Source organism: Citrus sinensis, chromosome 9 (genome assembly GCF_022201045.2).
Source record: "Citrus sinensis cultivar Valencia sweet orange chromosome 9, DVS_A1.0, whole genome shotgun sequence".
NCBI classification, from domain to species: Eukaryota; Viridiplantae; Streptophyta; class Magnoliopsida; order Sapindales; family Rutaceae; genus Citrus; species Citrus sinensis.
Window position 1 is genome coordinate 30,673,990 of NC_068564.1, and position 11,272 is coordinate 30,685,261.

An 11,272-nucleotide genomic window follows, 5' to 3' on the forward strand; every position below is an offset into this window, starting at 1 on the left:
TCAAAAGCCTCTATAAATTTTATTTTTTAAATATCTATTTGTTTATTTATGTGGCAAATAGAAGGTTAAAAAAAATGTTATTATTCAAAAGATTTTTTAAATAAAAATAAGTTAATATTATTTTAATTAAATAATTATTTTTTTAAAAAAAAAGTCAATAGTAATTAAAATATTTATCTCTTTTTCTCTAATAAAAAGTAATAAAATATAAATTAAAGAGAAAAAAAATAAGCTCTTTAAATTTAAAAAGATAATATTATTTTTTATTTGAAGAATTTTTATTAGAGTATTTTTTAAAATTTTAAATATTAATATGATTCTTTAAATAAATAATAAAATTTTAATTAAAAATTTTTTTGGTGGTGCTCTTAGTAAAATACCGGTAATTATAACATGTTTAATCAATTAATTTCGCATCCTGTCCTTCTCCCTTACAATAAATCAGTTTTTCTCTATAGTTTAAGTCATCAGGTGGACAAAATGACAACACAACGAACCATGAATTTTTTAATAATATATAATTTATAAGGCTACAATATCATCCATGTGATGAAGGATCTTTTCCAAACCTGGATGGTTGGTTTCACGCCATCGTTTCTTCAAAACTTTTCATATATATTTCCAAAAAGGAAAAAAAAACGCTGAATTTAATAAATTTAAAAAGTAATTACAGGTCAACGATTTCACCGGTTACCCTTTCAAAACTGGCAGCATGAAGAGGCAGAGTCCAAATCCAAGGGTGTCAAGGAATTAAATAAATAAATACAAAAAGCGCAGTTATAATTATTGTTATCATACATCTGCGGCACAGAAATAAGAGAGAATTGCAAATGGAGGGGATAATGCACGCAGCTTACGATGCAACGGTGCGGCTGATGCTGTCATCACTTGAACGGAACTTGCTACCGGACGCCGTCATCAGGAGGCTCAGCCGTTTGCTCTTGGGAGGCCGACTTCGCTCCGGCTACAAACCTTCAGCTGAGCTCCAACTCAGCGACCTCCTCCAGTTCGCACATTGTACTCAACTCTCCTCTCCTGCTACTCTGATCGCGTAAATTCAGATTTCTAATTGTTTTTCTGTTAGTATAAACTAATTATCTTTGACTGTCCAGTTGTATTATAATGAAAAGTTATTATCATGATGTTTTACTTCCTCTGTTCTTAGTGTACTGTGCATAAGCTGGTGTTTGCTCAAGCTTGAAATTGAATCCTTTTACAAGATATATCTGTTGCCAAAATCTTCATGTTTGACTGATATAGTGATATTGTTGTTGTGCTTGGATTTTGTTCAAATTTCAGTTATCTATAAGCTTGGAATATTTATTTATATAAATATTCCTAATGCCGTTGTGATGAACCTCGTTTCCAGCACTGAGAGAGATGCCTATAGCCATCCAGACGGACAAGGCGAAAGAGCAGCATTATGAACTGCCAACCTCTTTCTTCAAGTTGGTTCTTGGTAAATATTTCAAATACAGGTATTTCTTATACTCTAATGGCAATAGCACTGGTGTCCAATACACATTGGCTTTTGAAAGAAATTGATTACCGTTTGAACATAAATAAACACTGTTGTCTTTTGAGATTATGACTTTTGAATATTGTGGAAACTCAAGGCAGCCAATATGGATAAATTGAATATGAAGGAATTGCTGATTTTCTAAGTTTTCCAACAAAAATAGAAAATGTTGGAACTGCATTCCTGGATGTTACTCTGAATTTTGTTCTTTTTCTTCATGAACTAGTGCAGCTGCTGTTACTTCTCTGATGCATCAAAAACCTTAGAGGATGCTGAGAAAGCAATGTTGGAGCTGTACTGTGAGAGGTCGAGGTTGGAAGACGGTCACACTGTTCTTGATGTTGGATGTGGCTGGGGGTCACTGTCCCTCTACATTGCTCAAAAGTATAGTAATTGCAAGATTACTGGGATATGCAATTCAAAAACTCAGAAAGAATTTATTGAGGAGCAGTGTCGGTATATATGCTTTCAACCAGATTGACGTATATAATAATATTCTGTACCTGTTACCAAACTGCAAAATGCAAATATGATCTAATTATGATCTAATTATTTAAGTCTCTTGTAGGGTTCTTGAGCTTCAAAATGTGGAGATTATTGTTGCAGATATCAGCACATTTGAAATGGAAGCATCCTATGACCGAATATACTCCATTGAAATGTTTGAGGTTCATCCTTCTCTAGATGTCCTATGGCTACTATTTTCATTACTTTTGAAGCTTAAAAACTACTTTTGAGCACCTTTTTATTAGCTTAAATTTTTTGAATTTTTTATTATTTATCTCAAAATGAAGTGAATTTTTATTGGGTCTCCAGCTCAAATCTTGGAAAGGCTCCAAGTTTTTAGGAGTAAAATTAACAAAGTGGCTTTGTGTTTAGGCTCACCTGACAAGCCTATTGAATAAATCCAGTAATCCATTTAGAAAGACTTGTTACCAATTAGCTTAAGCTTCTGAGATGAATGGTACTATAACAATTATTATTGTGTTTTGTTCTTTGACAGCATATGAAGAACTATCAGAATCTTCTCAAGAAGATATCAAAGTGGATGAAAGAAGACACCCTTCTTTTTGTCCATCATTTCTGCCACAAAACATTTGCCTATCACTTTGAGGTATTGCCCTGACTAGATTTTCTTCACATTTTTGTATTGTGTCTGGAAAAGAATTTTGTACATCAGTCTCTTATATATGGTAATTTTGATGTATCCTGTCCTTCCATTTGACTTAGGACACAAATGATGATGATTGGATTACAAAATACTTCTTCACTGGTGGAACAATGCCTTCAGCTAATCTACTTCTTTATTTCCAGGTCAGTTTTGTACCCTTTTTTTTCCTTTTTTTGAACTTGTGATACTTCTGTTCTCTCTACTTCATCTAATAAATTTATGTACAGGACGATGTTTCTGTTGTTGATCACTGGCTTGTGAATGGAAAGCATTATGCACAAACCAGGTAGCTAGACTCGAATTACTCTGCAACATTTATGGAGTTTTGAACTTCTTATATATTCTCAGATGACCGTGATAAAATAACATGTTTTCTTGCAGTGAAGAGTGGCTCAAAAGAATGGACAACAACTTGGCTTCAATTAAGCCGATAATGGAGTCAACATATGGAAAGGATCAAGCTGTCAAGTGGACTGTTTATTGGAGAACATTCTTTATAGCTGTTGCAGAACTCTTTGGATACAACAATGGAGAAGAATGGATGGTTACACATTTCCTATTCAGAAAGAAAATGGAGTAGAAGGATGCTGGAGCTGGAGAAAGAAAGCAAGCATGTGTTTGTAAAACTGACAATTGTTTTAGCGTGTGTGTTTTGCATTTTAAATGAAAATAAGGCTTGCGTAATCATTATAAGGCAGCTGCTAAGTTGGACCATATCATTGACGGTACACGTAGCGTTATAGATGGCCCCTGATGTTGATGATTTCTATGATTCCCTATAGGAGATTCTAGCCATTGTGGTCCGGGACAAAGGCCCTGTCTAGTGCACATAGCTCTAACAATCATTGTAATGGATACCCAGCTCTCCAGTTGGTTTCTCTTTCTCATATTTCTCGGTTTACGCTGAATCAAATCATTACGTTTGAATCATCAACAAATTTTTTTTATCACATCTTCTAAAACATAATCAATAAATATTCCACATAATTTTTCGATTTTAAAAATCGTATTATATCTACATATATAAATCAATTATTGGGAATTTGGGGTGCATGATTGATCGCCCATGCTTTTCAGTTTGTAAATTAATCAGTTACCGAAAGAATGTAGATGAGTCTGAAAATGATGTTTGATGAGCTGATAATGCAGTGAAGATCTTATTGATTTTTAAAATAAAATGGTAAGACATGATAAAACAAAAATTAAAAGATTATCCAGACAAAATATTGCGAGCCAAATGCAGAAGAAGAAAAAACAAACAGTTGCGCTTTGATTTTCTTTTTTTTTTTTAAATTACATGAGACTAATGCTCAGATTACAACTCATATTATATGAGATAAACAACTGCTATTTACAATCAGATAATTATTAGGACTAATTTACATTAATTCTTATATAATACTGCCCAAATTTTATCCTTTCAAATATTCGAGAAATATATATTTTACTCACACTTCGAAAGAAAAAAAAAATGCCTTCACTTAATTATATATTATAATTAAGAAAAGAAATAAGATTTTACATATGTTGCGGGAAATGTTTATTCTACTCACATTTCGAAAGAAAAAAAGACTGTATTTTTAATTATATATTATAATTAGGAAAAGAAATAAGTTCTTACATATGTTGCGGGAGCTCGAACGTCTACTCTACTACATTTTGAAAGAAAGAATGTTGTTTTTATTTAATTATATACTATAATGATGAAAAAAATTAGTCCTTAATGTGTGGCAGGAGTTCGAACGTCTTCTTATTTTACTTAATTATATATTATAATTAAAAAATATATTTGCATGTGTCGCACGAACTCGACCAACCGCCCTCACATTTATGATAATTGGGTCAAAGGCCCGGTGGTTGCTTCGATTTCCATTTTAAATACACTGACAGCGATGCAAGAATTTTTTAAATTAGTATATTTTCTTTAATTAGGAACCAATTATTTAGATCACCAATGCCAATCCAATCAATTTTATAAGCCTTTAATTATTTACTGAATATATCTGAAGGTTTCACGTGATAGTGTCATCTTTATAAATCAACTTTTCATTTGGAAAGGAAAAAAAAAAAAAAAAGTTGAACTGAGCAGGGTGAGGATTAAATCAGCCATGATCCAAGGGTCATTAAAGCATCACCGGACAAGTGTTTGAAATGCAAAAGAAAAAAACGCAGTTCTAAAATTCACAAAATTAATATTGCAACCGAAAAAAAGAGCGAGGAGTGAAGGGATTAATTGCGTCACCGTACGATGCAACAAAGCGGCTAATGCTGGCTTCACTTGAACGGAACTTGCTACCGGACGCCGTCATAAGGAGGCTCTGCCGCAAGATCTTGGCCGATCGCCTCCACTCCGGTTACAAAGCTTCGTCTGAGCTCTAACTCGCTGACCTACTCCGTATCGTACATGGTAACCAGTACCCACCCAATGCTCCCGCCTTCATACCGTACTCCTCTTTTAATATTTAGTTATTATTGAGCTTCGAGCTCGCCCTTATGTATCACTAGCTGTCAACTTAAATTTTGTGGATATGAGGGAGATGCCCATAGCCATCAACACGGACTCTTGTACTGCCAAACTCTTTCTTTGAGATGGTTCTTGGTAAAAATCTCAAAAACAGGTATTAATTCCACGCTCATTTACTTTATAATTAGCTTTTCGATTAATAAAAGTCAATTTCTGATTTTATCTCTATGAATAAGCCGCCGTTACTTCTCTGATAAGTGAACCACCTTAGATGATGCTGAGGAAGCAATGCTGGAGATGTACTGTGAGGGGTCGCAGTTAAAAAGACGGTCACGGTGTTCTTGATCTTGGATGCGGCTTTTGGGGCGCTCTGTCTACACCTTGCCAACAAAAGCAGAGAAGCTTATATCGATGAGCAGATTCGGCATGTATGCCTTTTAATTCGATACATTTTGACATATTTACATAAATCCCTTATGCATCCAAATTTGCTCTTAACCATTTATTTTCTAACGGCTTTGTAGGGTTCTTGAGCATCAGATTGTGGAGAAGATGCTCGCAGATATCCACTCATTCGAACTGGAACCATCCCATGATTGTATATTCTCCATTGGAATATTCGAGGTCAATATCAGTAGATTATAATATAATTTGTATTTTCTTTAAAAAAAATAACAATAATAAAGTGTTATTATCGTTCGCCGGCAGTGCTGTTGAGTAAATTTAGTTTTATATTTGACAGTGAATGAATTCTCAACAAGATATCAAAGTGGATGAAAGAAGATGCCCTCCTTTTTGTTGAGCATAACTGCCACAAAAGGTTTGCCCATCACTTGGAGGTATTGCCGGACTTGATTCGCTCTAGTGTCAATTGGTTAACAATTACAGTGTAGTGTTAAATGAAAGTATTAAATACATAGGGAAAAATAAGGGACTAGGATTTACTCTTCATCGCAAACCATCACTTGGTCAAGTGGAGGGCACATTCTCAGTTCATTCTTGAGGTTGAGGGTTAGATCCTTCCATGTGTATTGCCGCATTGATTTTCTTCCAGTTATTTGAAAATAGACCCGGCCTATTTTCAAACATATAAATATTCGCATTTGAGAATGACTCAAATTGTATATCAGCTGTTTCAGTGGATTATTATACTGTATTTATACATCAGGCTCTTATCTATGCTGATCAGTGATCACCACATATTCTGCCTGTGTTTTACTGTAAGCAACAGCTGAACAAGACTGGATTAATGAAATCTTCTTCAATGGAGTTACAATGCCTTCAGCTAATCTGCTTCTTTATTTCCAGGTAAGTTGCGTACTCTCCATTCCTAACTGTAATGTTATCTTCTACATATCTGTCTAGCTAATAAATTTATGTGCAGGATGATGTTCTGTCATTGATCACTGGCTTTTGAATGGAATGCGTTTTGCAAACAAGGTCTGATTAATCATTCTGTAACATTAATAAAGGTTGGAACTTTTTAGATTTTGGAATGACAGTAGTAACATAATCTCTTGGAGTAACAAGATCCTGAAAAGAATGGACAAGTATATATGTTGATTGCCTGAAGAAGACCGCCTTAATTATTTCTAGTCAACTTTAGTGAAAAATCATTTTCAAGATAATTGCCTCTCATATATGTAGTAAAAAATGCCAGTTAGAATCTTAGTTTTGATGACAGTTAGAAGCATTTAATGACTGAATCATCAGTTTCAGAGTAAGCCAAGACGAACGTAACAACTATATTTACTGGATGACGATCCCTTAAAAGAGTATCCAGTTAAAAACTCCACTTTTATTGGGGATGCACAAAAATACTTTCAATTCATGTTCTAGAATTTATGGCATGTTTGGTCTCAAGGATTATAAGGAGAGGAGAGGAGAGGAAAGGAGGAGAGGGGAAAGAAGTAAGGGAAGAAAGATGAATTTCAATGTCTTAACCAAATAATGAAAATGAGATTGAACTCACTTTTCACTCATAGTCTCTCCCTCTCTTTTCTTCCTTTCCTCCCCTTTCCTACCATTTCTTCTATCCAAACATGGGCTTCGGGTATGGTGATGCTTTCAGGTGCAACAGTTATTAACGCAGTTTCAACAATAACATTAGCTAAAAATAACACAACAGTTTAATCGCTTTAACGGTTATTCATATTGACAGCATAGGACTGTTAAAAACAAAATTCAAAATCCTGCTACAGTGGTAACCAGCAGAAAGTAGATATGGAGCCCAAAACCATAACATAAGAGTGTATGGATTATGCCAAACATGCTGAAAGATAAAATTTTCCTAGAAGAAGGTAAGGGTAAAGATAGGGGGATGTAGCCCAGAACTACAGCCATTGACCTTAAAAAACACAATAGACAAAGCAGCTTCACTTATACTTACTAGACTACCAATTGGCTAGAACTATATGCTCTTCACGAACCACAGATTTATCTCCCTTGATATATACCTTCCCATTTGGCACATGTGAATCAGCTTCATTGTGTATCATGCTTTTCCACTTCCCCTAAACAGCCTGATGAAATACACATCAAAAATAATTTGTGCAAGAGGGTGAAGAAGACAACAGACTTGAATGCGTTTGGAAAACAGATTTTGCTATGAGATGGAAGTAACAAGATCATTCCAGTCCACGAATTATTCCAGAATCGCCGAAATTATGTCCATATTGTCGGTAAAGGCTTAAATCTTTGCAATGCAGTTGTTTGCACATAAACCAGAATGATATAACAAAATAACAAGTCAATTAGATCACCAAAATTCTAATTTTGCATGCATTAACAACAATCCTACTTGCCTCTGATTTATTTAAACACCCGATTAAGGTTAACATATAATAAACCTGCAATCTGGTTGCTTCCTATATTCTATAATCATACCTCAATCTTTCTAAACCAATCAACCTTGTTAAATATCAAAATCATAAAAAATATAACCCACTGGAAAACTTGCATGAGTCAATCAAATTCAATATGATTCAAAACATAATTCAAAACTGAACCAACAATTCAATTAGGGAGAGGAAAAAGAAAACAGAACAAAGAAATTCACCTCCTTAATACTACGAAGACACCCCAGTGGCAGAACCATCAACAGGGTTTCTTAAATCAGCTGGAGAGACCAAATCAACACCACCTTCAGCTTGCAAGAAACGACTTAGATGCTTATCGTCTAAATGTTCCTGTCAAAAAGTGGATGCATAGCAACAATAATAAAATAACATAAAAAGCAATATATATAGTTGTCATACGAGTACTATACAAATCAAGAAGATTAGATGAAACTCACAGATAGGCAAGCTCTATATTTTTGCCATTCGGATAGACATTCTTCTTTGTCCCACTGACCCTTTACAAACTTCTCAGAGTACCACCTGCTCACAACATAACATAAAAAAGGTTACCCCCTTAGCTAAAATGGATTATTAACGACCCTGAAGCCAACGGACTTACCCTAAAGCCATAAGATTAAATGGATTATTGGCCACTTACCTGTTAAAGCAGTTGTGGTAAGCAGTTCTGAGCTGGGCACAAGGCGATGTTGACTGAGAATCAGATGAGCGTTTCTTTTCTTTCTTACCGAAACCCATTTCAATTTAACCATACGTCTTTAAAATCATCAAACACATGATATAATACGGCAATATGAAACGAAACGTTTTAATGCTCGGCTGGCATTGGGCGGCGGGGAGGGCGGTCATTCAACAGAAAAGAACTTGTAGTAATGACCAATGAGAAATGGAATGGGATAATATCATTGGGGCCCTATCTTTTTTCGAAAAACAAATAATGACACAGTTTAGCTCCATTTTGACATTCGGGTCCCCATGCTATAAACCGATGTGAATACTAGTATAAACTGACATAAATATGAATATAAACTGGAACAGTTTAGTTCCAGTTTTAAAATTGGAACTACAAGCCAATGGGTCTTTGACTCAATGATAAACCTCCTCATAATTAAGCAGGATTGTGAGGGTATGGGTTCTGAGTCCTCATTGACTCAAACTCACTCAATTAAGTATTACGCAATACGCATGATTGTATGAAGTTATTTGCAAGTCTTTCTCCCTTACGAAATAAAAGTGGAGCAGAGATATTCCTCGCTTCGTCTATGAGGGCTATTTATATGGGTATGTACTTTATAAAATTTAATGTAATATGTAAGTCCTAATTATATATATGATTATAAAAATCAGTGTAATGATCTGCTGTTATAACAGTTGTAAATATCTGTGTAATATAATAATCTGATGTGTAATCAGTAATAAAAAAATTAAAACTATAAACTGATATGAATATAATATTATTCATTATTAACTTTTTATTTGTGTGTATGGATGTCAAGAAAATTTGGATCTACCCCGTATCCACAAAAATCCAAAATTCAGATTTTTTTTCATTTATATTTTTGTGTGTGTTACAATTAGAGTCTAGTAAGAGTCTAAATCCACATATTTAAATTTTAAGGTTGTACTATGAAAAAAAAGAATCTTATTTCCTAATTAATAATCTAAGTGGCTTTAGACCCAGATGGACAATCCAAATGTTAACAAAATTAATATTCTTTTAACATAATAAAACGAATGAACATGAAACATTACAAATTATAATATAATGAAGATTAATGCATATGGAATATGAACACGAATGAAAGGTAATTTATTACTAACTAATCTAACATTTCGCGGTATAACTTTCTTTTTTCTTAATTATGTAACCAATTAATATGTTTATGTTATTCAATACTATGTACATATTTTTTTTGTTGAATATTAGTAGTGATTACCTAAATATTTGACTGTTTGTGCTACTCTTAAAACCCTTATCTAATTGGTATATATTTTAACCATTTCCACTGTATGATAATAGCTTTTGAACAACTGATTGATGGGCTCTCTAATATTTACACAACAATTAATTATATTTTTTTCTTTAGCAGCTTCAAAGTGACATTTAAACCTTTATGCTTAATTACTTATCAGAATGGAATATGAATTTAGTAATGAGCGCAAGCAACGGGTGAAGGAAAAAGTGAAAGAAAGCATCATTTTATCCTGATTGAAGGAACAAATGCTTGTACTAAAAGGAATTAAAATTTCCAAGCAATCATGGCTTCGTTCACATGCGTCCCCTCTATGGGTGAAATTATGGGAGTTTCAAAAAGTAACAAGACGAGTAGAATGAAGATTATTCCTTAAAAGTAATAAACAGGAAGATGATAAGATGCTCTATCTAAAGATTAATAGTACAGCTACTCCGGTTGATAAAAAACGAAAAATGATACCAATCTCCTCAAGTAACAAATCGTTCATATTTTTCGAATTTTTTTTGGTATTTTTAGTGTATACTATTTGAAGGTTCTTATAGTATTCATTAGTGCGACTATGAATAATAATTAATAGGAAAAAGTAAACTAAGGATTGCATCTCATTATCTTGAAAGTTCTGGAAACAATCGATACTTCTTGAGAATAATTGCGAATTGAACCTAAGTATACATCTGCAAAAAGTACTCAAACGCTCAAGTTAATATTTATATTTGAGGAAGTATTTGGATTTGAATTTCTTTTAACTCCATTAAGAAGCTAGCCAAAATATCCTTTGTCGAATGAGATACGTAGGGTTGGCGAGAAACCTTATTCTAGGTCTAAACCTTTATGTTCGTCTCTTTTATTTAATTTACACCGTCAAATTTAATTTTTTTTTATTTGTATCTAAATTTTTTTAACGCGGTTCCATTAATAATTACGTGCGGATTAATGTTAATATTTTTTAATCTAATTATTGCTAGTTTTCTCTAAACCGTTCGCATAAATCAATTTATGGCTATTAATTTTAAATTTGGAGCAATAGAACTCACATTCGTATTAATTTATTACCTGAAATCAATATAAACTACATTTGCATTGATCTTTAAGATAAGTCCAATGCAAGTTATATCCATTATCTAAATTATTAATTTTTAATGGACATTTGGTGCGATGTAAATGGTTATATATATATATATATTTTTTGGCACTTAGCGCCATTTATCTCTGACTTATTGTCACGCTTTTAACTGCATTTACATAATTAAATAATTTATCAGATTCTTACAAAGCATGTATTTA

General features: G+C 33.3%; 2 protein-coding genes and 1 long non-coding RNA gene across 8 annotated transcripts; 2 read left to right on the plus strand and 1 right to left on the minus strand.

The window, feature by feature from the left end:
- Positions 1–661: 661 nt before the first annotated feature.
- On the plus strand, positions 662–3,283 carry LOC102630136 ((S)-coclaurine N-methyltransferase). 4 transcript variants are annotated; one of them, XM_006474387.4, is made up of 8 exons: positions 662–1,017; positions 1,370–1,478; positions 1,751–1,975; positions 2,088–2,187; positions 2,523–2,633; positions 2,750–2,833; positions 2,918–2,976; positions 3,072–3,283. In XM_006474387.4, exons 1-8 carry the CDS (start codon positions 831–833, stop codon positions 3,268–3,270), a joined length of 1,074 nt encoding a protein of 357 aa, XP_006474450.1. In that variant the 5' UTR covers positions 662–830; the 3' UTR covers positions 3,271–3,283. The 4 variants fall into 4 exon arrangements, with proteins under 4 accessions (XP_006474450.1, XP_052289022.1, XP_052289023.1 ...); XM_052433062.1 differs by having other exon boundaries at positions 871–1,017; positions 1,300–1,478; XM_052433063.1 differs by having other exon boundaries at positions 903–1,051; positions 1,300–1,478.
- A 1,406-nt stretch (positions 3,284–4,689) lies between these two features.
- On the plus strand, positions 4,690–6,782 carry LOC102629562 (uncharacterized). 3 transcript variants are annotated; one of them, XR_001507796.3, is made up of 6 exons: positions 4,695–5,308; positions 5,391–5,582; positions 5,679–5,778; positions 5,897–5,993; positions 6,386–6,462; positions 6,539–6,782. It is a non-coding gene; the product is annotated as an uncharacterized LOC102629562 (long non-coding RNA). The 3 variants fall into 3 exon arrangements; XR_001507795.3 differs by having other exon boundaries at positions 4,697–5,308; positions 5,426–5,582; XR_008051989.1 differs by having other exon boundaries at positions 4,690–5,308; positions 5,413–5,582; positions 5,897–6,462.
- Positions 6,783–7,282: 500 nt separating this feature from the next.
- On the minus strand, positions 7,283–8,860 carry LOC102629278 (uncharacterized protein At4g33100). The gene is made up of 4 exons (XM_006474386.4): positions 8,653–8,860; positions 8,450–8,534; positions 8,213–8,342; positions 7,283–7,676 (listed from the first exon to the last, which is right to left on the minus strand). The coding sequence occupies exons 1-3, from the start codon at positions 8,748–8,750 to the stop codon at positions 8,223–8,225; spliced, it is 303 nt and encodes a 100-aa protein (XP_006474449.1). The 5' UTR covers positions 8,751–8,860; the 3' UTR covers positions 7,283–7,676; positions 8,213–8,222.
- Positions 8,861–11,272: the final 2,412 nt, after the last annotated feature.

What these genes read in the sequence shown, in the direction of transcription:
- LOC102630136 (XM_006474387.4), top strand. Translation starts at nt 831, where the DNA reads ATGGAGGGGATAATGCACGCAGCTTACGATGCAACGGTGCGGCTGATG. An exon ending in CATTTGCCTATCACTTTGAG is followed by an intron (nt 2,634 to 2,749) that starts GTATTGCCCTGA and finishes CATTTGACTTAG; the next exon opens with GACACAAATGATGATGATTG. An exon ending in ATCTACTTCTTTATTTCCAG is followed by an intron (nt 2,834 to 2,917) that starts GTCAGTTTTGTA and finishes ATTTATGTACAG; the next exon opens with GACGATGTTTCTGTTGTTGA.
- LOC102629278 (XM_006474386.4), bottom strand. Translation starts at nt 8,750, where the DNA reads ATGGGTTTCGGTAAGAAAGAAAAGAAACGCTCATCTGATTCTCAGTCA. An exon ending in TACCACAACTGCTTTAACAG is followed by an intron (nt 8,535 to 8,652) that starts GTAAGTGGCCAA and finishes TGTTGTGAGCAG; the next exon opens with GTGGTACTCTGAGAAGTTTG. An exon ending in AATATAGAGCTTGCCTATCT is followed by an intron (nt 8,343 to 8,449) that starts GTGAGTTTCATC and finishes ACTTTTTGACAG; the next exon opens with GAACATTTAGACGATAAGCA.